The 26,341-nt window shown below is 38.4% G+C and overlaps 1 protein-coding gene and 1 long non-coding RNA gene across 7 annotated transcripts in view; one reads left to right on the forward strand and one right to left on the reverse strand.

The window, feature by feature from the left end:
* Positions 1 to 26,341, forward strand: part of CAPRIN1 (cell cycle associated protein 1) — a 40,161-nt gene that overhangs the window by 4,655 nt on the left and 9,165 nt on the right. For 5 of the 6 annotated variants that reach the window (XM_036426670.2, XM_036426671.2, XM_036426673.2 and 2 more), the window contains exons 3-11: positions 13,296 to 13,358; positions 13,472 to 13,558; positions 17,663 to 17,901; positions 17,987 to 18,069; positions 21,638 to 21,775; positions 22,117 to 22,169; positions 22,248 to 22,334; positions 24,006 to 24,161; positions 24,246 to 24,354. In XM_036426670.2, coding sequence (XP_036282563.1) covers positions 13,296 to 13,358; positions 13,472 to 13,558; positions 17,663 to 17,901; positions 17,987 to 18,069; positions 21,638 to 21,775; positions 22,117 to 22,169; positions 22,248 to 22,334; positions 24,006 to 24,161; positions 24,246 to 24,354 — 1,015 coding nt within the window. The remainder of the gene's footprint in view (positions 1 to 13,295; positions 13,359 to 13,471; positions 13,559 to 17,662; positions 17,902 to 17,986; positions 18,070 to 21,637; positions 21,776 to 22,116; positions 22,170 to 22,247; positions 22,335 to 24,005; positions 24,162 to 24,245; positions 24,355 to 26,341) is intronic. The other variant, XM_036426672.2, reaches the window with a different exon arrangement.
* Positions 2,351 to 25,642, reverse strand: LOC123651871. The gene is made up of 3 exons (XR_006740838.1): positions 25,593 to 25,642; positions 23,387 to 23,392; positions 2,351 to 2,387 (listed from the first exon to the last, which is right to left on the reverse strand). It is a non-coding gene; the product is annotated as an uncharacterized LOC123651871 (long non-coding RNA).

The following is a 26,341-nucleotide window of genomic DNA, read 5'->3' on the forward strand; positions in this document are numbered from 1 at the left end:
ATGAGATGTAATCAGACTTGATGCAAAATAAAGGGTGTTTTAATAGATAATATTTACAATTGCTACACACTTTGTAAACATAATAGGATTAATATACATTAGTGACTGGTAGATGAAAGATTAACCAGTGTTCTCTTGCAAAAAAGCCTGACATCTTTGTAACCAATATGTGACCAGATGTGTTAGCTAAAGTGTGCTGGTTTTCATACCACTCTCTCAAGTCTCCTTAATCTTTATATCTTTGCAGTTAAATAATAATCAGAAAAAGGATGCTTTTGTTGTTAGGATAACCTTTCTTACCAGAGCATTGCAGTGTATCTCTACTTAGAATTTTTAGTGCAGCTGTTGCACATATATATATATTTTTAAGTATTTGAAATAAAAACATTAACTATTTTGTAGGTAAAATCTTTTTTTTGGGCTCACATTTGAAGTTTTTCTTGACAGTTAAAGTCTCAGATGTGTTCTTCATTGATTGCATAAACTATTCCTCTGCAATGCAGAGGACAAGATTACTTGTTTTTGCATTTATCTTGTCACAGAAAAAAAAGGTATTTACAATGCTTAATTTGTTCCTCTCTGCCTGCCTGTGTGTGCTGTTTGCGTGCCATAGGGAAGTATTTAAATTTGAAAAGATGTGAATTCCCTCATGTGATAATAGGGGTACCTTTTTCTGGCATCAGGGTAGAATCCTAAATATTACAATGAGAATGGAATGGATTGTTTTGACCTAGCCACATTATTTTACTGTAGGGTAATTCCTATGTGGCAAGTATTTGTATAAAAATACATTTTGTGTGACTTAGATTAAGCATATGATTTGTCAATTTTATGTAACTTCGTAAATTAGAGTTAGAATTTGATAAAGATCAGTAGTGTTTCATCTTTTAAAAAATTAGTTAATACTTGTGAAAGGTTAAACTAAAACCAATGGCCATTATATTACTATACTGTTATAGAATTTAAGACTTTTTTAAGAGCTTAAAGCCATCTTACAGTTTAATCCAATTCATTTTCAGGAGAGGAAATTGAGATACTTATGTAAATTGACCTGGCTTGGAATTGGTGAATCTTAAGGGTTTTTTTTTTTTTTTTTTAATAACTTTTTATTGATTTCAGAGAGGAAGGGAGATAGAAACAATTGATGAGAGAGAACCATGGATCAGCCGCCTCCAGCATACTCCCTAGTGGGGATTGAAACGGTAGGCTGTCCAGGTAATGGGGTCCTCAGACTAGCAGTAAAGGTAACGTCCTGTATTGTTGGGACATTGTGTAATTAAATGAACTTTTAAGTTGAACTCTGAAGTTTCTCTTTATACATAGGTAAGCCCCAAATGTACATTTGCCAGTCTCTACTCAAATGGTATGTTGTAGAGCAGAAAATTTGGGAAAAGCCTTACCAATAAAAAGAAGTAGGAGGTATGTCAACTTTCCTATCTTAATTCTTATATCCCAAGCTTCTGGATAATTTTTAGTAAATGGTTCCTTTTTTTGGAGTAAATGAATAGTATGTATGTTGTAGAAAAGAATGAGAGGAGTAGCTGAAGAGTTTAGCTCAAGTTGGATTTGTAAATTGCTTAGCTTCTGCATATTACTTTATTTTTAACACTAGCTATTCCGTTGTTTTTGGTGGATAGAATATAAGTGTAAAAACGTAGATGAGCCTGGCCCATAGGGCTCAGTGGTTGAGCCTTGACCTATGAACCAGGGCATATTCTTGGGTTCAGGCTTGTTCCCCCGTAGGGGGCAAGTTGGAGGCAGCTATCAGCGATTCTCTCTCATCATTGATGTTTCTCTCTCTCTCCCTTTCCCTCTCTGAAATCAATAAAGATATATTTAAAAAGAAACATAGATTAAAGGGACCTTACTGGGCAGAATTCAGATTTTCGTATTTCCCCAGGAAAGGGGCAGGTGTGCTTCTTGACCATGCTCAGCTAAATTAGTCTGTTTCCTTTAACTTCCTGTGCTACCTATTGTCTATACTTTGACGTTTTTATATTGCCTTATGTTCTTCAACATAGGTAAAGGCAGAGGCTATTAATAGCATTGTATGCCAAATGGCATATGCTAATAATTGTTAGTTTGATGAAATCCTCACGTAGAAATATTTGTAGCTTCACCAGCAAAACCATGTTAAAATGTGTTAATTCATAAGGGGGAAATGCTTTTTGTATAGAGCAATTTATTGTTGTGGTTTCTCTATTCCCCCTTCCCCATGCCCCTCATCTTCATCCTTAAATCTTTATTGTTGAGCTTGTGTGTGTGTGTTTTTTAATAATATTTCATTGATTTCAGAGAGGAAGGAAGGAGAGAGAAACATCAATGATGAGGTAATCATTGATTGGCTGCTCCTACTAGGGTTTAAGCCCCCAACTCGGGCATATGCCCTAGATGGAATTGAACCCTGGACCCTTCAGTTCGAAGGCCAACGCTCTTATCACTGAGCCAAACCAGCTAGGGCAACTTGTGTGTGTGTTTTTTTTAAATTAAAACAGCATTTTTCCCTGAAGGACTTTTTTAAATGAGTAGGCAAACAGAGCCCACTTATTTTAAAATTTAGTTAGTGTGCCTGGCCTGTGTGGTTGAGCATTGACCAGAAGGTTCTGGATCCATTCCCAGTCAGGGTATAAGCCCAGGTTATGAGTTCATTCCCCCAGTGAAGTCATGCAGGAGGCAGCTGATCAATGATTCTCTCTCATCATCTATGTTTATATCTCTTTCTCACCCTTCCTGTCTGAAATCAATATATATATAGATTTTAAAAATCTAGGTTGTGTAGGCAAGATTTATGAATAATCTTAGGAAGGAGGAAATTGCCAATTCTTGGTATCTGAACAATTAGAAATTATTAGAAATTTCATTGCTTGCCCCATAATGCTGTTATCCAAACAGAAATAACTGAAATATATTTTATTCAATGGGAAAAAAAACCTTTTGGTATTAATTTTAAATAAATTGAAATTCACACATTTTTACATTGAGAGTATATCATTTGGTTGTACTGACTTATTCTAATGAGTAGCTGGATTAAAGCAACTAATTAAAAAGATTATATAACCTTTAAGATTATAAACGATTATTTGTTTTTCAAATGCACAAGCTTTAGACTTTACACACACACACACACACACACACACACACACACTCTATACTAGAGGCCCGGTGCATGGATTTGTCACTTTGAAAGGAAATTAATTAGAAGAAATATTGCTGTTCACCCTTTCTCTATAATAGAAGTGTCAGAGGTGAAAGAAAATTAGTAAAATGTGTGTGAAAATAATATATAAATTGATAAATAATATATAACAACAACAAAGACATGATATTAAAAACAATAAAAACATGATATAAAAACTGATAAAAACAACGATAAATTGGTTAAACTTATTCCACCCGGTTTCCCTGAAAATAAGACAGTGTCTTATATTAATTTTTGCTCCCAAAGATGCGCTAAGTCTTATTTTCAGGGGATGTTTTATTTTTCCATGAAGAAGAATACGGGACATATTTATTGTTAAATGAAAATAAAGGAAATTTATTACCTGTATACGGTACGGTAGTACGGTAGTTGTCAACACAAACCAGACAAACTGTGAATCCTACAGTATCAAGAATATACTCATTTATTCAATGACAATCATGTAATCATCTTCTGGAACATCATCATAACAATCCAATTCCTGAATTTCCTGGTGAATTTCTTGTGACTCCTATTTCTTTCAGAATCAGTGGACCAAATCTCTCATGTTTAGCCTAGGGGTGGCCTTATTTTCGAGGGGATGCCTTATATTTCACTCAGAAGGAAACCTGTAAGTAGGTCTTATTTTCGGGGAAACATGGTAATATCTCCTTTTATACCACATTAAGAGTAAAATCACTTTTAGAGTGCTTGACTAATTCCCCTTGTGATGAAATATTTACAACTTTAACATCACATGCTCTTTGAATTTGAGAGAAAGCAACATATAACTGACAATGTCTGAAAATGGGTTCAGATAAGAATATTCTTACTTTGTCTAGAGTTTGTCCTTGTGATTTACTAATAGTTATTGCAAGTGCTGGCATCACTGGAAACTCTTCAGATTTAAATGGGAGGCCAGTGTGAGATGCCAATAATTGGTCTTTAGACATGTTCTGTTGATGATGCTTTCTTTCAGCTTCAGAATGTCAGCAAAAACAACCAAATTCATGATCGACAATGACAGATCAAGACAATGACATATGTGTGGTTGGTGTCAGTGAGAGCTTTATATGTATTGTGCATGCACAAGTCAACATTTAGTTTTAAGTTGCGCGTGTATGTTATATGTACTGGCTGACCAGCCAGTCAGTCACTTAGGCTTTTATATATAAACTAGAGGCCCGATGTACAACATTCATCAGGGAGTGGGGGAAGGAGTGGGCCTAAACCAGCAGTTGGACATCCCCCTGAGCTGTTCTTAGTGCTGCTGCAGAGGCAGGAGAGGCTCCCACCACGGCTGATGTGCTCCCAGCTGTGAGCCGAGCTACTGGCTGAGTGATGCTCCCCGCTGTTGGAGTGCACTGACCACCAGGGAGCAGCTCTTGCATTGAGCATCTGCCCCTGGTGGTCAGTGCGCATCGTAGCGACCCGTCTCTCTGCTATTCGGTTGATTTGCATAGTAGCCTTTTATTATATAGGATAGGTGTTCTCACCTGAGGATATTTTTCCCATTGATTTTTTTCTTTTTAAGAGAGAGTGGAGGGGAAGGGGAGAGAAATAATCAGTGTGAGAGAGACATAGTGACCCTTTTAGTCTATGGCCTCGATGCTCCATACTACTGAGCCAAACAGCCAGGGTATGCTTACTTTTAAATATAATTCAGAGTTGATTATGCTGAGACTCTTTAACATTGAACTTTTTGTTTTTCTGCTAGGTCAGCTGCTTCTATTCATGGACACTTAACTGCATAATTACAGCCATGGACAAGGAATAAGAGTTTTTACATTTTTTTTATATCATTTTTTTTTTTTTCCTTTTTAGTAGGGCAAAAAAGTCTTACCAGATTAAACTCCTTGTTACTTACCAGCTTGAAAAGATATCTTACTGTTGGACCCTAGGTAGCTTCTAACTTAGCATCCTTCTACTGTTTTTAGTGTTCAGAAAGCCTGCTGTCTGGATAGGTAGGTGTTTATTCAGCTTCTGTATTAATCAGTGTTCTAGGGCCTGTGGAATGCTCATTTCTCAATGAAAGTCTTTCAATTTTGGACACATTCTTTTTTTCTTTTTTTTTCTTTTTTAAGTTCAAACAGAGGAAGGGAGAGGGAGAGAGAAACATCAGTGATGAGAGAATCATCCATTGGTTGCCTCCTGTACAACCCCTAATGAATTTAGCGCCCGAAACAGCCATTTGCCCTGCCCAGGAATCCAACGGTGAGCTTCACAGGTTGACTTGCTGAGCTGTACAAGTTCTTAATGTTTGAGGCACACCACCATTGTTTAATATATATACTTTGTTTGCTGGAACAACTTAGAATTCTGCTACATGATAAGACTTTAGCATTTGAAGATAGCTGGTATGGATCTCCAATGGATTGTGCTATATGCTCTCTCTACCGTTTATTTTAAAAATTGAGGAAACATTTGTTTCCTGTCTTCTAATGAATTTTACTAGCAATTTAAAAAAATATATATTTTATTGATTATTTTTTACAGACAGGAAGGGAGAGGGATAGAGAGTTAGAAACATTGATTCAGCTGCCTCCTGCACACTCCTTACCGGGCATGTGCCCGCTACCAAGGTACATGCCCTTGACCGGAATCGAACCTGGGACCCTTCATTCTGCAGGCCGATGCTATATCCACTGAGCCAAACCAGTAAGGGCAGCAACTAAATTTTAATTGAATTGGTAGAGAGTGGACAGGAGGCCAAGCCAGCTGCCTACCAATATGTGGACAAAGTAAAAACTAATCTTTCTAGGTGAAGAACGGGGAGTGATGTGGGGCTTGAAACAGTTTCCAGAAAGACCATTGAATGTTATGGAAAGTTGAAAAGAAAAGAAATATTTATCTTTTGTGTTTGTATTTCTTTCTACAGGTTCTTTCAGTACTGTAGAAGTGATTTATTTGAAGACAAAATTTAAAGTGTAGCTAGGTGCTCTTGTTACTTTTGTTAATTTATACTTCATTTTTAAGTATCTTTTGTGTTCCAATTTGTAGATTTTCTCCTTAATTAAGAAAATTGATTTACATATTTTTTAATTTTAAATATATGATTTATATATTTTCATGGATAGCCAAATTTTCAGAGTTGTCTCTTCCTAATCTTTCTTGTTATGATGTTTTACAGTTGTCTAGTTGAAGAATTTTTTTTTGGTCTCATCTCTGCTATTTCTTTTTATTTGTCAACTATTATAAGTAATGAAACGATAGATTGGGACTGGGCAGCACTTGTTGGGTAATTATTTTTTAGTAATAACTATAGTGTTTTGATGTTTACCGGGTATAGTCTTATCTCTATCAGATGGTTTCCCACTTCTGAGTCTCTGGGTAATCTGGGAAATGACCTGATCTTTGTCTTGCTCACATGTGGTGGTATAAATGAATTTTTAATACACTCTGGATACTCAGTAGTTGAAAAAGGAACCCTAAGTTGAATTTTAAGATGACTCTTAAGAGGGCAGGTTTTGCTTATCAGTATTATGGTAGGCTTTCTGATGAAGTTATCTTTTTTATGCTAGGAAAACAGCCCTTCTCCAGAAAAAAATACTTAATATATATTTTATGTGGTTGTAATGAGTAGTTAAGCAATTGGTCTAACCCCAACTACTGGGGTTTGAGTCCAAAACCTAGGCATGTGCCCCAACTTGGAATTGAACTGTGACTTCCTGGTTCATAGGTTGACACTCAACCACAGAGCCAGCTTGTGCCCCAGGTTTTAAACTATGAACTGCCCTGGCTGATTTTACTCAGTGCTTAGAGCATTGGCCCATGCATTGGCTTCATTCTTAGTCAAGGGCACGTACCTGGGTTGCAGGTTCGATCCCAGGCTCCATTCGGGGCGCATGCGGGAGGTGACCAACATCGTCACAATTAATGTTATTGTGACGATGTTGCTTCCTTCCTCCCTCTCTTAAGAAAAGCAATGGGGAAAGTATCCTTGGGTGAGGATTGATAAAATAAAATCATGAAAAACTAAAAACATGTTACAGTAACAAAATCACAATAAGTTGATGTATGAGCTTTAATAAAATCATAGATCTTTATTTTGGCTGCACAGAGGTCTTTTTGCATACTTTTCTAATTGATGGTACTCCATGAAGATTTACATCGAACCTTGAGTTTCACATAACTGTTTTTCATTTCCTTTTTAACCTTGTTCCCAGTTACTGCTGTATGAGAGATTACTTTAAAACTTAACATCATTATATCATGCATCTGGATTCTGCCTTTCAGTGATTCAGACACAGTGGGCTTGGAATCTTCTACATGATGGCTGGGTTCTCAACTGGGTATCTAAGACTTATTTACTCACATGCCTGATACCTGGTCTAGGATTACTCTTAACACTAGCATTGTTGACCAGATTCTTATACAAGACCTCTCGTGGCTTGGCTGCTTCATAGATGGCAACCTTAGGGTTATTGAACTTATATGGCTTGGGCTCCAAACATGAGTGTTTTTAGAGACCAGCAAAGAAACACTGCTTTTATAACTCAGTTTTGGAAGTCATACGGGATCACTTTTACTGTACTATGTTCTTTGAAGCCCACTCAATACAATGGCAGGAGAATTGGACTAGTTTTTTTAAAAAAATATATTTTATTGATTTAAAAAATATTTTATTGATTTTTAACAGAGAGGAAGGGAGAGGGACAGAGAGCTAGAAACATCGGTGAGAGAGAGACATCGACCAGCTGCCTCCTGCACACCCCCTACCGGGGATGTGCCCGCAGCCAATGCACATGCCCTTGACTGGAATTGAACCTGGGACCCTTCAGTCCGCAGACCAACGCTCTATCCACTGAGCCAAACCGGTTTTGGCTATTTTTATTGTTTTTTTACAGAGAGGAAGAGAGAGGGAAAGAGAGTTAGAAACATTGATGAGAGAGAAACATCGACCAGCTGCCTCTTGCACACCCCCTACTGGGGATGTGCCCACAACCAATGCACATGCCCTTGACCGGAATCGAACCTGCGACCCTTCAGTCCGCAGACCGACGCTCCATCCACCGAGCCAACCGGTTTCGGCTGGACTAGTTCTTAATGTGGAGGTGCCAAAGTCACATTATAGAAAAGTGCAGACAGTTCTTGTGGTTACATCGCCATCTCCCATTTATTTATTTAAAAAAAAAGTTCCGTCATTTCGACATATGTACATATGTGTTTTATGTTTTTTATTCCTTATTTACTGTAAGTAAAGGTCAGGAATTGTTATCTTTTACATTTTTTTTTTACTGTTCACTTCATTACTGCTGTGTATATGTTCCATGTGAGTGACTTAGTGCCTATGTAGATGGTTTCTGACTTACGGCGAAAATCATGTTACGTCATGCCATAGGAACCGATCTCTGACCTGAGGACCTACTGTGTATGGGGCTGCAGATATGGTAGCCATCTTTAGAAAATGTAATCTGCCATAGACTCTGATTTGGGTGAATATTAATGTTATTGTGTAGAAAATTGGGGCTTTTCTATTACAGGTTAGCTTGTCCTACTGTAGGTTAGTATAGATTCATATTTAAGGATTTTTATAGGTGAAAGTCCTGACACTATCCTAAATATATCAATCTTAACATTTTATGTAGCATGAAATTAAACTTTTATAATACAAATTATATGTTCATTGCAGAATATCTAACTGCACAAAACAAAGTAGTTCTGCTTAAAATTCTATTATTCAGGTATCATTCTTAACATTTAAAGAAACTTCATATTTGCTTTATATGTATCTAAAGGCCCGGTGCACACATTTATGCATGGGTGGGGTCCCTTAGGGTGGATCCAGCTTGTGGCCCCAGCCTTGCAGCCCCACAGCCCTGTCTGTACCCTGCCTTAGCCTGGCGCCGCCCCCTCACCTGCTCCACAATCCTGCCCGGTCCCCTACCCAACTTCCTCAGAGCCCTGGAGCCAGGTGGCAATCCTGCTCCCTCCTGCTGCTTCTGGTTGCTGTCTTCCGGGTGATCAGTGGGGCGATTGGGTCCTCACTTATACCTACTTTGGCCTGGCACCGCCCGCTCACTTGCTCCACCATCCCACCGCAGTCCCGCTCTTGTTGGGGCCCATCGGGGTCAGCAGGACCTCCACTGCCAGCGCTGTATCACCAATGCCTGCTATGTTCTAAGCTAGGGGTGTCGAACTCAATCAGAGAAGGGGCCAAAATCTAAAATCCAGCCTAAATCGCGGGCCGAATGGTTTACTGAACAATCATAAACTGTCATTGTGATGGAAACGCAGTGGAGTGCAGTGATGACAGCGCGGTGCGGGCCACATTGCAAGGCCTGGCGGGACGGATTTGGCCCGCGGGCCTTGTGTTTGACACATGTGTTCTAAGCCATCTCCTGGTGGTCTGTGCATGGCACAGCAAACAGTTGAACTCCCGGTTGAACAATTTGCATATTAGGCTTTTATTTTATAGGATAAATATTTTTTTTTTTAGGAGTTTGATTTGACATCTATTTTGATTTTCATATATATATTTCAAGTTCTTAAGATATTTATATATATACTACATGTCTGATACATGAAATTTGTGCAAGGGACATGGCCCTTGCAGTCCCAGCTTTGTCTGGTAGGTTGTCTATAAGGTCATTCAGCAATCCAGTCTAATTAGCATATTACACTTTTATTATTATAGAAAAGGCTAAGTGACTGACCGACTCACCCACTACCAACCAGCCAGTATATATGAGGTGCACTGACAATTTAAAAATAAACATTGACTTGCACATGCATGGTGCATATACAGCTCTTGCTGGCACCAATGACATGTATATGTTTTTGATCTGTTGATCTGTCATTGTCGATTCTGAATTTGGTTGTTTTTGTTGACAATCAATTTGAACCACATTGCGATTTATTCATCAACCCACTGCCCGACGGCCAACCAGTACATATGATGTTCACTGGCAATTTAAAATAAATGTTGACTTGGGCCTGCGCAATACATAGAAAGCTTTTTTTTTTTTTTTTTTTTTTTTTACATTTTTTTATTAAATTATTATCTGTGTACATATTTTAACATTGCCCCCCATAGAAAGCTCTTGCTGGCACTAATTGCATGTGTGTTTTAATTTTATAATACTATATTATATATACTATTCTGACATGTAATTTTTTTGCAGTAATGTAATTACCACATGAATTTTTTATTTTATTTTTAAAAAAATATATTATTTTGTTCAGAGAGGAAGGGAGAGAGATAGAGAGCTAGAAACATCGATGAGAGAGAGAGAGTCATCGACCAGCTGCCTCTTGCACACCCCCCACGGGGGTTATGCCCGCAACCAAGGTACATGTCCTTCACCGGAATTGAACCCGGGACCTTTCAGTCCCCAAGCCGACGCTCTATCCATTGAGCCAAATCGGTCTCGGCACCACATGAATTTTTTAATTAATTTTTTTAAATGTGCAAGAATCTGTGCTCTAGGCCACTAGTTCAATTATAAATTTAAACTTAGGTATATAAAACTACTTTATTAGGGATAGAGTACACTCAGTGTGTATTAATTTCAAGATTTAGCAACAATTTCCATGAAAAATGTATCCTATCTAATGAAAGAGTAACATGCAAATTAATCACTCAGCTACCCCACAAGCCACACCTACCAGCCAATCAGAGCGAGAATGCAAATTAACCCCAAACAAGATGGCTGCAGCCACAGAGAGCAGTTGAGAGGCTTAGATTTCCCCAGAAATAGAGGAAACCATGCTTTCCACACAGCCTGAGCAGCCTAGGCCTCCACTCAAGGATACAGTTTCAATTGTAGAAGGTAAACAAATCCAAACAGAAATGGCGGCAGTCACAGAGCAAGCAGAAGGCTTGGCTCTGCTCCAGGCTACAAAATTTTAATTGTAGAGGGTAAATACCAGATACCAGGGCCTCTGCTTGGGTTGCCGAGGGGTATGGCCGACCTGCAAACCACCGCAGGCCCCTAGCCCAGGCCATCCCACACGAGGGATCCCCCACCCTGAACCGGGACACCCTCAGGGCAAACCAGGTGGCCCACACCCGTGCACCAGGCCTCTATCCTAAAGAATAAAAGAGTAATATGCAGATTGACCATCATTCCAACACACAGTGTGGCTACCCCCTTGTGGTTAAAAATCCTGCCCCCATGTGGACACAAGATAGCCATCACAAGATGGCACTAGGCCTGCAAGGGAGGATAGTTGAGAGGGACCAGGCCTGCAAGGGAGGGCAGTTGCAAGTGATAAACCCTGCAGGGGAGAGCAGTTAGGGGTGGCCAGGCCGGCAGAGGAGGGAAGTTGGGAGCAAACAAGTTGGCAGGGGAGCAGTTAGACATCAATCAGGCTGGCATGGGAGTGGTTAGGGGGTGATCAGGCTGGCAGGCAGAAGCTGTTAGGGTCAATCAGATCTGGTGAGAACGGGTCTAAACAGGCAGTCGAACATCCCTTGAGGAGTCTCAGATTAGAGAGGGTGCAGGCTGGGCTGAGGGACCACCCCTTCACCTCCCCCCCCCCCCCCCCCCCCGTACATAAATTTTGTGCACTGGGCCTTTGGTAATACCATAAAAAGGAAAGATAATAAATGCCAGGTAACAGTAGTTTTCCTTCTCCCTAGTATTTTAGCTGTGTGCTTGTACTAAATTTCAGGGACTCGTCCGTCTATGGGCATATGTTGTATTATCCGTATACTTTTAAATAGAAGAATTCTGATTATGATACTGTTACATCCTAAGTTGAAATTAAAAGCAAATCTTAACTTGTTTAGTTTTTTATTTCTGTAGCTTACCCTTTTAAAAGAGAAATACAATTCAGGGTCAGAGGAGAGAGAATAAGTAGAAATATAGATGGAGGAGAATTTTAAAAATGTTATTTAAATTATATTATTTTGAATTGTTTTTAAAGTATTTTGAGGTAGCTGAGCATATCTTTTGCACCTGGGGTTAGGCCTGTCAGTTCAGTGTAAAAATAAACTTGATTTTTCACCTAGTAAACTTGATATTATACCTATTTATCTGGAGGCTTATTGATTATGTGAAATAAAATAGTTCACAGAAGAATAAAATTGGAAACTTTCATCATCCTTTAATGTTTTGATGATCATCTTGGTTTTATTTACCTCCAGTAAAACTAACAAATTGTGGTAGGCTTTTTAATTTGGGGTAGAATGCTTATGAAAGTTGATTGTTTCTGGTACAAAGAATGTGGATCATTCGACATAAAACCCCTGTGTTAGCATTGTTTTTAAACTTGTTTCTGTGCCTCTAAATGCATTTTATCAGAACCTTTTTTTGTATTTTGTTTATTATTGCTAAGAGTAAGAAACTACATATGTTCATTTATTGTGATTATTTAAAAATTTACCCCACTTAATTTAGATTTCTTCTTCTTTTTCTCTTTTTACTCATATAACAATAACTGAATTCTTGACTAGGCTGCGTTACTTGAATATCTTTCCCTTGGGATTTTTTCTAATGGTAGTAGCCTGGGAAACCTCCAGAGTTTTCATCTTAGAAAAAAGAAAAAGACCAGAGCATTTTCCGCTCCCACTCTTGCACGTTTAATTCTGTTTTTTGAGAAAATGACTAAGGAAAGCTGCTAACTAGTGCATTGCCCATAGGTGATACGACTTGAAGTATCTCATGTTTTTAAGGAAAATGGATGAGGCACATCAACAATAATACGTACATGGGTTTATTATGGAAAACACACAGCTTTTATATTATTTACTCATGTGAATTCTTTTTATATCACTTATGTAAATTTTTTGGCAGGGGGAGGAAGGGACAAAAATTTTTAACACTTCAAAAAATACTTGACAGGCTCACTTGGGTATAAGTGGATCCTAACCAAATTGTGGCCTTCACCCATGTGGGTTGGAGGAACCATGTTCCTGGGTCATTTGATCTATATGTATATTTTTTAGAAACCTAAGAAATAAATAATGTGTGTCATTGCCTTATGGTATAATATTTGATATCATTTAGCACTGGCTAGAGTATTTCTAATTTTAGTTCACTAACTTTATGTACTAATTCAAATATATCTATAAAGTATATTTAGGGCAAGATATTATGTGGGTTTTGTTATTTTAAGTTAGTATATACTTTCAATATGGAATATAATTTTTTTTTTTTTTTTTTAAATACAGGGCAAGCTTGATGATTACCAGGAGCGAATGAACAAAGGGGAACGGCTTAATCAAGATCAGCTGGTAAAGATGCTACATTTTATTTAAGATTATATGTCTAATATTTTTAACAAGAAAATTAATTTTGTGTTTGTGTTGTTTCCAGTAAAGTTGTGCTTTTGTCTTTGTTATTTTAGGATGCCGTCTCTAAGTACCAGGAAGTCACAAATAACTTGGAGTTTGCAAAAGAATTACAGAGGAGTTTCATGGCATTAAGTCAAGATGTAAGTAAAAGGTGGTATATGTGTATGAAATACTAAAAATACGGAAGGCAGAAAATTTTGTTGTTTCTGTTTTTAGTCCTTGTCGTTTTACAGTTCTGTAAAGTTTAACTGAAAGATAGATGCCTTTTAAAAGGACTGACTTTCAGATATGACAAACATGTGTAATAGTTACCCTAAGGTTTTCCTTGGTTTAAAAAATATATAAGCATAGTAGGATTTTTAAAAAATATATTTTACTGATTTTTCACAGAGAGGAAGGGATAGAGATTGAGAGCTAGAAACATCGATGAGAGAGAGACATCGACCAGCTGCCTCCTGCACATCCCCCACCGGGGATGTGCCTGCAACCAATGTACATGCCCTTGACTGGAATGGAACCTGGGACCCCTCAGTCTGCAGGTCGACACTCTATCCACTGAGCCAAACCGGTTTCAGCCATAGTAGGGTTTTTTTTTAATGTATTCCTTCATGTTTAATGACCATCTTAAAAGTCCGTTAAGTATCAGAAAATGGGCTTGTTTATGTAGTTGGTAACTATTCTTTCCGTTAGGGATCTTAAGGAATGTGGCAGACTGATACATTGCTCTTGATCCAACAAAATGGAATGTTTTTCCCCAAACATCTTTTGATATGATAAAAGCCTTTAGGAAAGGATAAAAATGAAATACAAAGTCAACTAATGTGTTCAGAGTTGAGACTAGAAAGTTAATATCTTTCTGAGTTAGTGTTTACTTATTTGTACAAAGCTAACAGTGTTAAAATATAAAGTTGCCCCTAATTTGATGAAATGAATAAACAATTTATTATGTGACTAAAGGCCCAATGCATGAAATTTGGTCACTTGGGTGGAGCCAGGAGGGCAGGGTGTCCCTCAGCCCGCCTGCACCCTCTCATAGTCTGGGAGCCCTTGGGTGATGTCCACCTGCCGTCACTGTGCTTGAAAGCGGTGAGCCTGGCTTATGAATGAGGGATGCTCCCCTGTGGGAGCGCATTGACCACCAGGGGGCAGCTCCTGTGTTAAGCATCTGCCCCTGGTAGTCAGTGCGTGTCATAGCGACCAGTTGTTCTGCCATTCGGTCGATTTGCATATTACCCTTTTATTATACAGGGTAGGATGAGAGGCAGTTCAGTACAAAGATTGTAAGTTTTGATTCTGGAACCACTCTCTGGTTTGAATACTGATCATGCCATTTTTATTTAATAACTAGTGGCTCAGTCCACAAAATTTGTGTATTAAAAGGGGATTAATTAGAGAAAATATTTTAATATTGCTATCTGCCCCTTTGCTATAATAGAAGTGTAAGAGATGAAAGAAAATTAATAAAATGTATATGAAAATCTTCCTCCTGTCAGAGTCTGGGGCACACCATGGGACTGAGTCCAATCTCCACCCACCTGTGCCTGAAAATTGCTCCAGACCCAGACCTAGGGGCCCCCTCCCCCCCCCTTTTGGGCTAGATCCAGACCCGGGTGGTCCCACCCTTGTCAAGCCCTGCTGGTGGGGGTGCACCGCCTGAGGTACCCTGGCCTGGGGTAAGGGGAACAGCATGGGGGGGGGGGCACAGCCTGAGGTCCCCCTGTCAAGCCAGCCAGGCAGGGGCACAGCCTGAGGTCCCTCATCAAGCCCTACTGGGCAGGGGGTGTGGCCTGAGGTCCCCCAGCCTAGTGCCAAAGATGGGAGGCATGGCCTGAGGTCCCTAGTCAAGCCCCATGGGGAGGGAGGGTGCGCAGCCTCAGGTTCCTGCGATTGCTCGTTAAGGCTCATTATGGGAACTCGGCCTCCACTGTGGGTGCAGCCATCGTGTGTTATGGAAACCCCTCCTCTGCTGTGGGTGCCACCATCTTTGTGACAGAGTGATGATAGTCAATTTGCACATTCCAGCTTTATTATATAGGATAGGATTATTATTATATAGGATTAAGTGACTTGGAATAGATTACTTAATTTCTCCATTCCTTGATTAGTCTGGATTTTTCCAGAGAAACAGAACTAGTAGGATAAAAAGAGAAGGATGGGGAAAGGCTATCACTCTGCTTCTGTTTTCTTATCTATAAAATGGCAATAATAATACTATCTACTCATCAGAAGGTTGTGCTTAGAATAGTATTTGATGGATGATTACTAAATTTCATGCAAAACTATATTTCATGTACTTAATGTTACTTATTAAATTTGATTAAAGTTTGATGATATAATTTCAGAACTAAAGGAAATTTAATTTATATTCAAGTAGGGATTTGTTCCTCTTAGCTTAGGTCAGAGCTTCAGTCTTGACGAACCATGAACCCTGCCCAATTTCTTTTTCTGTTATACAATTTAATAAATTTGTTTCTGAAGCTACTGTCACTTTGTAAATGAAAATACTTGTGCCCTCCTTTGCTTTAAATAGGGTGTTTTTAGCAACTTTTCATTAGGCCTTTAACTTCACTGGCCATTCTTAGGTTGTATTTGCCACAATTATTGAACACTTTTCTTGTTTGGCATTTGAGAGCTTTTTTAAACATACTCTAGTCTACTTGTTCTAATTTTCATATTCTTCCCTACTTGAACTTCTCATTTCTTCTAATGTAACTATTTTTTTTTTTTTTGCTTCTTTTAGTTCACTTTATATTCCTCCCTTTCTTCTTATACTGTTTCCTGCCTCTGGCTATCTATAAATACCTCTTTTTTTCCATAAAATACTCCCTAGTACTATTGAAAGCTCATTCATTCATCTTCAGATTAGATGATACTTTTTCTCCTTGAAAGCTATCTTGTTCATCCTAGCTTAAGAGATCTCATCTTGGCGTTCATATGTACTGTTTTTTGCCAGTAATGCTAAGATACCATTTAATCTACTACCTTTCTGCTGCCGTTATAAATCTGACTTCCTGCAACCTTCTTTATTCCTTCCATGTCCTTTAGTATATGTTTTCTATGTCCTTACTTTGGTTTTCTCTGTTTCTCTGTTATCTGAGCGAGTCTCAAGAAAGGGGAGAGTGTGGGAAGGAAAACAATGTTGTGGCTCTTGGAAAGACACTTATTCTTTGATCCCACACTGATGCTGTACATGAGAAAAGAGAAATACTAGTATTTGAATTTGATTGATGCTCTCCTTTCATCCTTGCCAGGAAAGAAAAAGAGTGTAGTGGAGAGAAAACAGTGGAAAAAATACATTCATATTTAGCTTTTATCGGTCTTTTTCTGCCATTTTCTTTCTCTTTGCTAGTTTCTGATTACTCATATAAACAAGTCGGTTTTAGTTACTATTTTCAAGTGTTGGAATGCCTTTACTAGCAGGGGATTGTTTGGGTTGTAACAGTGGTGAGTTTTAATGTTTATTTACAAATTACTAAGAACTTTGGATCATTTTTCCATAGAGAAGATATATAGGTAAGATGCTTTGTTGTGGTTGTAGGGTTCTCTTTTAATCGATTCAGGGCCTTAATTAAAAACTTTACTAATTCTTTTCATTATGGGAAATTTCAAAACTAAAGAATATAATGAAACCTCATGTACCCATATCTCTATCTTCCACACATCATTTCATGGGCAATCATATATATATATATTTAAATAGGGTTTTTAAAAAATATATATTTTATTGATTTCTTACAGAGAGGAAGGGAGAGGGACAGAGAGTTAGAAACATCAGTGAGAGAGAATCATCAATCAGCTGCCTCTTGCACACCCCCTACTGGGGATGTGCCCGAAACCCAGGCACATGCCCCTGACCGGAATCGAACCTGGGACCTTTCAGTTTGCAGGCTGATGCTCTATCCACTGAGCCAAACTGGTTTCGGCTTCATGGGCAATCATATTTGACATAGTTTACTGACACCTACTTCCCTACTCCCTGTTTGCTGCGTTATTATGAAGCAAATTCCAAATATGTATTGTAATTTTATTGGTAACGTTTCAGCAGTATAATACCTTCAGTAATATAAAAGATGTGTTCTGAATTTCTAACAACTGCTTAAAGTTGATCATGTATTAAACTCTCTTTGTAAGATGGTGTCACATTTAACTCTGAGTGAAATGTGTCTTATTACATTGGACCTGAAATTGAATTAAAAGGGTCTTTAAAACTTATTTTGATGTCTTCTGTTTATATTCCTACGCAGATTCAGAAAACAATAAAGAAAACAGCGCGACGGGAGCAGCTTATGAGAGAAGAAGCTGAACAAAAACGTTTAAAAACTGTACTTGAGCTGCAGTATGTTTTGGACAAATTGGGAGATGAAGAAGTGAGAACTGACCTGAAACAGGGTTTGAATGGCATGCCAATCCTGTCTGAAGAGGAATTGTCATTGTTGGATGAATTCTACAAGTTAGCAGACCCTGAACGGGACATGAGCTTAAGGTATAGCAGCATTTGATAGAAGCTTCTAAATGATACTTTAAATTGACAATTGAAAGGTAATTAATTAGCTATTTATTATTATAAGGTTGAATGAGCAATATGAACATGCCTCCATTCATCTGTGGGACTTGCTGGAAGGCAAAGAAAAATCTGTGTGTGGAACAACCTGTGAGTATCACTGACACTTATCTTCTATAATAATAAAAGTGTAATATGCTAATTAGACTGGACAGATGAAGACCTTCCAGCAAAGCCAGGGCTGTGAGGGTTGAGCCCTTGCACGAATTTCATGGCATCAGGCTTCTAGGGATTTTGTAACTAAGAATCTTTTAAAATTAGTTTCCTATTTAAGAGGAGTGTTAATTAAGCTGAAACCAGTTTGGCTCAATGGATAGAGCGTTGGCTTGGGGACTGAAAGGTCCCGGGTTCGATTCCGATCAAGGGCATGTACCTTGGTTGCGGGCATATCTCCAGTAGGGGGTGTGCAAGAGGCAGCTGATCGATGACTCTCTCATCGATGTTTCTAACTCTCTATCTCCCTTCCTCTCTGTACAAAATCAATAAAATATATATATAAAAAAAAGTAGTGTTAATTGAAGAAATTTTAGAAATATATAAATAACTAGAGAGGCCCAGTGCATGAATTTGTGCACCAGTGAGGTCTGTTGGCCTGGCCTGCAAGATCGGGCCAAAACCTGCCCTCTGACATCCCCTGAGAGGTCCTGGATTGCAAGAGGGCACAGGCCAGGCCAAAGGGCCCTGCTGGTGCACCATCAGAGCTGGGGAGGGATGCGGGAGGTTGGCCAGCTGGGGAGGGACAATGGGAGGACTCCAGGCATGTCTGGCCCATCTTGCTCAGTCCTAATTGGCTGGACCCCAGCAGCTAGCTAACCTACCTGTTGGAATGTCTACCCCCTGGTGGTCTGCATGCCATAGTGACTGGTCAACTGTCTGCCCCCTGGTGTTCAGTGCATGTGATAGCGAGCAGTTGAGTGGCCTTAGCATATTATTTGCATATTAAACTTTGGTTGATTGAATGGCTGACCAGACACTTAGCATATTAGGCTTTTATTATATAGGATATCCACTGTTTACTTTCTTCATTTTGTGGTCATTGTCTTTGTCTGTAATTTTTCTTAGACTTTTGCTAATTTGGGGATATTTTTTTGTTTTGTTTTAAAAAAGGTATTGATATCTATTCTAGTTTTCTGTATGTGAGCTCCTTAACCTGAAAAATGCAATTATGATTTTTTTTAAAGGACATTTAAGTTTCACTAAGTTTATTAGAAATTTAGGTTTTTAACTACTTAGTAAATCAGGATATAGCTCCTTATGTTGACTGTTTATGAAGTTGATTTAGCCAAATAGATATTTGTACATATGAAGGTAAAACTATCCAACTTGTTTTTAGCTATTGGATTAAAAAGAAATTAAATTGGATTGTAAGTTTTAATTGGCAAAACAGTATGACACAATTTGATGTGTATAGAAAATGTGTAAAATCACATAGAAGGAATCAAGGATTCTTTTATCTTTTCATGTAAGAAAAAAAACTTTTGGTTTGTTAACTTGTGTTATCTGTATTTCTTTTATAACACAGTTGAACTCAGGACCCTTCAGTCAGTGGGTTGATGCTCTATCCACTGAGCCAAACCAGCTAGGGCTGTTTTTTTGAGGATATGCTTTTTGATTGATATTTTTTTAGAGAGAGAGAGAGAGTAAAGGGAGAGGGGGGAAAAAATCAATGTGAGCCAGGGTTGAACCTGCAGCCTGTATATGTGCCCTGACCAGGAATCGAACCTACAATCTTTTGGTTTACAGGAAGACATTCCCAACCAACCGAACTGCCCAGCCAGGGCATTATTGTTTTTATATGCATTTAGTTCTTATACATTTTTAAAAAAATAAATAGTTCTGAGTCATGAATGAATCTTTGAAATGTAGAAAACGGAAAACATGAAGTATTTTATTATTAATAGGATTAATTTTATTATAAATTTGGGATAATATGGTCCCTGAAGCTTTATTTCTGTAGAGTGTGACCTATGAAGGAGTAGCCTTACTCTACATTTGCTATATAAGGCCATGAAATTGAGATTTTAATTCTTGACACACATCTTTGTCTGCTGTCCAGTCCTTATATCCTAGTGTACCAAATTCTGACAATTTAGCCTTTAAATATCTTGAATCTGTCTTCTTTCTCTTCTACTTTTCTGCCTTTCTCTTATTTAATTCAGTGTTCTAACTGAATCCACTCCCTGTTCCTCATTAAATGCTTTTATACTGGCTTTATTTTAATCACATTTTATATACATCTACCCTGTTTCCCCGAAAATAAGACAGTGTCTTATATTAATTTTTGCTCCCAAAGTTGCGCTAGGTCTTATTTTCAGGGGATGTTTTATTTTTCCATGAAGAAGAATACGGTACATATTTATTGTTAAATGAAAATAAAGGAAATTTATTACCTGTATACGGTACGGTAGTGCAGTAGTTGTCAACACAAACCAGACAAACTGAATCCTACAGTATCAGGAATTTACTCATTTATTCAATGACAATCATGTCATCATCTTCTGGAACATTATCATAACAATCTCAATTCCTGAATTTCCTGGTGAATTTTTTGTGACTCCATTTCTTTCAGAATCAGTGGACCAAATCTCTCATGTTTAGCCTAGGGGTGGCCTTATTTTCGGGGGATGCCTTATATTTCACTCAGAAGGAAACCTGTAAATAGGTCTTATTTTCAGAGGATGTCCTATTTTTGGGGAAACACAGTATTTCAAGACCTTGCACTATAGGGCCTTTACCAGTCTCTCCAGACTCAAATATTCTTATGCTTTTTCTTACTTCCTGTGCTTCAGCCACAGTGCATACTTGCATTTTTTTATTTTTTATTTGGCACGCTTCTTTGTATAGGGCTTTGTAAATGCTGTTGCTTCTGCCTTGAAACACTTCTCTACTACTCATCTTCCAGACTCAGCTCTTGAAGCATCTATACCAGCAAAGCCTTTCGTGGTCTCTCTGAGTAGGTCCATTCCATTGGACTTCTGTGTAGTACTTTTCACAGATGTAATTTGATTGTTTTTGTGGGTATTTGATAACTCTTCCCTATTGGACTGTAAAATTAGGGAGGACAGATATGGTATGTTTTTTTTTTTTTTTTTGAAAGAAGACTTTTTTTTAATATTTTATTGATATTTCACAGAGAGGAAGGGAGAGGGATAGAGAGTTAGAAACATCGATGAGAGAGAATCATCGATCAGCTGCCTCTTGCACACTCCCTACTGGGGATGTGCCCGCAACCAAGGAACATGCCCTTGACCGGAATCAAACCCGGGACCTTTGAGTCCGCTGGCCTACGATCTATCCACTGAGCCAAACCGGTTTCGGCATAGATATGGTATCTTTTACATATCTTTTTCTGGCCCCAGTGCCTAGTCAGTGCCTAGCATGTTGATTAAAATTAATTAGATGCTATATTGAATGAATAAATGACAATTATCAGCTCTTTAAAAAACTAACACATAAAATCCACAAAGTTTAATACAAATAGGAGCTTTTGTTCCCTGTCCTGTAATAAATTTCTGTTCTTGATGGAATTTAATGTTTTTATATGTTTTAGTAACAGGATGAGGTGTTTTTTTTTTCTTTCTTAGAATGTTTTGTAGGATGTTAAATCTTCAAGCCAGGCAACCTCAGACAGTCTAACATTATAATATTCTAATTTTAGATAAAGCTCTAAAGGAAATTGTCGAGCGTGTTTTCCAGTCGAACTACTTTGATAGCACCCACAACCACCAGAACGGGCTGTGTGAGGAGGAAGAGGCAGCCTCGGCACCCGCTGCTGAAGACCCGGTAGCGGAAGCTGGTGAGTACTGAGGTGGAATGAGATTTAGCTTACAGTCCTGGTTTTACTTTCTTTTGCCACCACCATAATCCGTATGCTGCTTTATAACATGAATTCTAAGAAGAGAGGGAAGTTTTAACATAGTATCTTTTAGTTGCATATCTGACCCAGAATCGAAACAGAGTGAATTTATTGAAACTGAAATAATTTATTCTAGAATAAATAGTAAAGAAATTTTTTTCTAAATATATTATTGTAAGAATGATAAAGTATAGAAACTTATTAACTATGTTTATAAATAAATTCGGATTATGTGATGGTAAACTGTTAAAGATTCCTTATACTCTTTTGTATCTTCTTAGAACCTGAGCCAGCAGAAGAATACACTGAACCAAGTGAAGTTGAATCCACAGAGGTATGGATTTTTATTTAATGCAGGTTTTCCCTTTCTGCCTTTCAAACAGAGGTCTCAAACATTTACTTTGCTTTGCAGTATGTAAATAGACAATTTATGGCCGAAACACAGTTCAGCAGTGGTGAAAAGGAGCAGGTAGATGATTGGGCAGTTGAAACAGTCGAGGTAAGAGTTCTGTTACAAGATTGATTTCTTTTGTCTTTAATTAGTAATTTTTTTTTAAAAAATACATTTTATTGATTTTTTACAGAGAGGAAGAGAGAGAGACAGAGTTAGAAACGTTGATGAGAGAGAAACATCGACCAGCTGCCTCCTGCACACCCCCTACTGGGGATGTGCCTGCAACCAATGTACATGCCCCTGACCGGAATCGAACCTGGGACCTTTCAGTCCGCAGACCGACGCTCTACCACTGAGCCAAACCGGCTTTGGCTAATTAGTAATTTTTATGTCTCCTAAGAGCAAATTAAGATTGTTAGTCTTAGTACATTTATTGTAATAAACTCTTTATACAAGACTGTTCAGTTTAACAGGTGATTTGTTTATGCCTGTGGAAGTTCAATAGGATCATTGATGCTATCCAGTTTCAAAAGTTATAACCATGTATAAGTTAAGGTTAATGTATGAAAGTATAGGATTTGTTATTAGGCTGCTTTATAAAAACCTGGGTTCCCACAGGGGTAACCTTTAGAAAAATCCTACTCACCGGGGCTATATTGGAATGTCATCTTAGACTCCTCTCCTTCACCTTAGGACTGTTTGGTTATCAGTCTCTATGATCTCAATATTCCTTATTATAAAGGAAGGTTATGACTTGTCCAGGCTTAATAGCTATGACCTGCCCAGGCTTAAAAAGTCAAACAGAAGAATATAAAAACATTTGTGATCCTCACCTGAGGATACGTTAATTGGTTTTGTTTTTTAAGGGAGGGAGAGAAAGAAAAAGATAGAGAAACATTGATGTGAGAGAGAAATGTGAATCTGTTGTTTCTCATAAGTTCCCTGTCGGGGAATCAAACCTGCAGCCCTTGGGTACACAAGCCACCTGCCCAAGGCAGAATTTAAATTTGATGTAATAAAGTTTAGTGATTTTTTTCCTCCCAGCAGAGCAGGGAATTATTAAAAATGATAACCAAGAGAAATTATTAGAGCTAGGAAAAGGACACAGAGGGAGAGAGAGGTTTGGCTGTTGTAGCAGTTTAAATCAAGAGATGGACCTTGACCTATAGTGTTGGTGAGAGGATGGAATGGTGGGAACTCAGAGCTTGATGATAGTAATAGCTAACATTTTTTGAGTGTGGATTACACAGTGGATACCGAGATAGATATCTATAATAATGAAAGCGTAATATGCTAATTAGACCGGGCGTCATTCCGGAGGAAGCCGGGGCCAGAGAGAAGCCCGGGTCCCGGCCGCCAGAGGGAAGCCAGTGCTGGCAACCAGGGGAAGGAAGGCCTCCTCTTTCCCAAATTCTGTGTATTGGGCCTCTAGTGTATTTAATATAGATATACTATATAGATTTAGTTAATATAGGTTTAGCAGTTTAAGCAAAATACATTCTTATAGGAAGTAAATAACATAGTCTTTCTTTGAAAGCCATCTGTAAAATAATTGTGAAATGCTACATGGTAACCCTGTGGAATGACAATACTTTAGAATTCTAACATTGATCAGAATGTTAAATTTGACAAATTGTGATCAGTTTGAATAACTACATTAAAATCTATTCTGTTTACAGTATAGATAGCATATGTAGTTTGGGGATTTGTCATGATGGTAATGAATTGAGTGCTTTCATTCTACCAATCCACTTCTCTCCCCTTCTTCCACTTTAGGTGGTAAATTCACTCCAGCAGCAACCTCAGGCTGCATCTCCTTCAGTACCAGAGCCCCACTCTCTGACACCCGTGGCTCAGCCAGATCCCATTGTGAGAAGACAGCGAGTGCAGGACCTTATGGCACAAATGCAGGGGCCTTATAATTTCATACAGGTATGTGCAATTTAATGAAACACTATCAGAATGTCTTAAGTGCTTACACTATTTGACTTACTTCCATGGTATTCTGCCTTGTAGGATTCAATGCTGGATTTTGAAAACCAGACACTTGATCCTGCCATTGTATCTGCACAGCCTATGAATCCAACACAAAATATGGACATGCCCCAGCTGGTTTGTCCTCCAGGTTAGTAATGACACATTTTTATGTGAGAAATAAATATCGGGCCAATGCTTTCAGGTTTTGTAAAGTTTGTAAAATTATTTTTTTCCTTTTAATGCTTGCTTAACTTTTAGAATTACCTTTTAATTTGATAAACATTTTTTTCTATAATGCGATAACTTTAGTTCTACAACTTTTATATTTTAAAAATATCTCTTCCCCTCTCTCTCCCTACCCCCCATATGTGTGTATGTGTGTGTGTGTGTGTATACATACACACACACACACACACACACACACACACACACACACACATATATATAAAATTTCAGAGTTGTAGGGAGTGCGCGGGGGGGGGAGAGAGAAACATTATTGATGAGAATCACTGATCAGCTGCCTCCTGTACATCCCCTAATGGGGATCGAGCGTACAACTCTGGCACATGCCCTGACCAAGAATCGAATGGTGACCTAGTTCATAGGTTGATGCTCGGGCTGTTTATTTTTTTTATTACTTTTTATTGATGGTATATAAAAATAGAAATGTATGTGCAAGTGTACATTTTGATGTGTTTTCATAAACTGAATACACCAGCACTCAAAACTGGAACATTATCAGTACCCAGAAGCCTATTTTTGTCACCTTTCAATCACTGGCTACCCCCCCCCCCCCCCCCCCCCCCCCCCCCGTCCCATGGTAATTACTTCCTGACTTATAAACTATAGACCAGTTTTTCCTGTTTCTCTTAATTTATGTAAATGAAATTTTGCTTGGGCTTTTTAAATGTCAAGATGAACCTAGAAATAAAACATAATAGAGTTGTTTTTTTCTGAAGAATGTTTGCAGTTTTTTGGAGACTTTGTGAACATTTTATTAACCTAAAAATGAGACTTAACAGTCAAAGTGGGTAAGAGGATGCTTAAGAGGAAAGGTGAAGATATAAAAAGACAGTAGAAATTTGAGACTCACACTAATCTTACACCATTATTTGAAATAGCAGCACCAAGTATAGTTGGTACCTTCATTGGGTTTAGTGGATCATTAGTGATTTTTAGTCTTCTTTTCTTCCCAGAAAATGTCAACATTAAGGACACAAAGTAACACATTTTTTAAAATTTTTTTAATATTTTATTCATTTTTCGCAGAGAGGAAGAGAGAGGTATAGAGAGTTAGAAACATCGATGAGAGAGAATCATCGATCAGCTGCCTCTTGCACATCCCCCACTGGGGATGTGCTCGCAACCAAGGTACATGCCCTTAACCGGAATCGAACTCGGGACCTTTCAGTCCGCAGGCCGACGCTCTATCCACTGAGCCAAACCGGTCCCGGCCAAAGTAACACATTTAATGTATAATTTTAAATGTTATATAAAAAGCATTGCTGAGTAAAAGCATGTTTAATGACAGTTAATTTGGTAAGGTAGTTGGGAATTTTCCTAAGCAAAGGTAGCTCATTGCGGTCACACCTCTCCCAAGAGTTAGAAAAAAGATCAAGGTTAGGCGGCTGGCCTGGTAGAAAAGAATCAGAGTTATTGGCATTCATTTTCTGAGCTCCACTGGAGGAAGAAAATAGTTTTCTAAGCTGGTAAGTTGTGCTAAAGCATTCATGTAACTCGGGTAAGGAAATGCTGAGTCCATTAGATCAGCGGTCGCCAAACTATTCGGACCTATCTTCTCCATGGGAACAGGCAATTTTAAGTGACTAACCAAAGATCCTGTATTTTTTATTTAATTAATGTATTTGAATATGCTTCCTTTTTTTTTTTTTAAGAGAGGAAGGGGGGAGGGAGAAACATCAATTGGCTGCCTCTTGCACACCCCTACCAGAGATTGAGCCCAAAACCCAGGCATGTGACCTGATTGGTAAACAAACTGGGTGACTTCTCAGTGCTCTGGATAACACCCAACCAGCCAGGGCAAGGTCCTGTATTTTTTATTTTTGATCTTGTTTAGGAGGGGAATGGAAAGGTGGTGGAAGTTGGCAATAATATGTACACTGAATTGAATATAG

This window comes from Pipistrellus kuhlii, unplaced genomic scaffold (genome assembly GCF_014108245.1).
Source record: "Pipistrellus kuhlii isolate mPipKuh1 unplaced genomic scaffold, mPipKuh1.p scaffold_m20_p_9, whole genome shotgun sequence".
NCBI lineage: Eukaryota > Metazoa > Chordata > Mammalia > Chiroptera > Vespertilionidae > Pipistrellus > Pipistrellus kuhlii.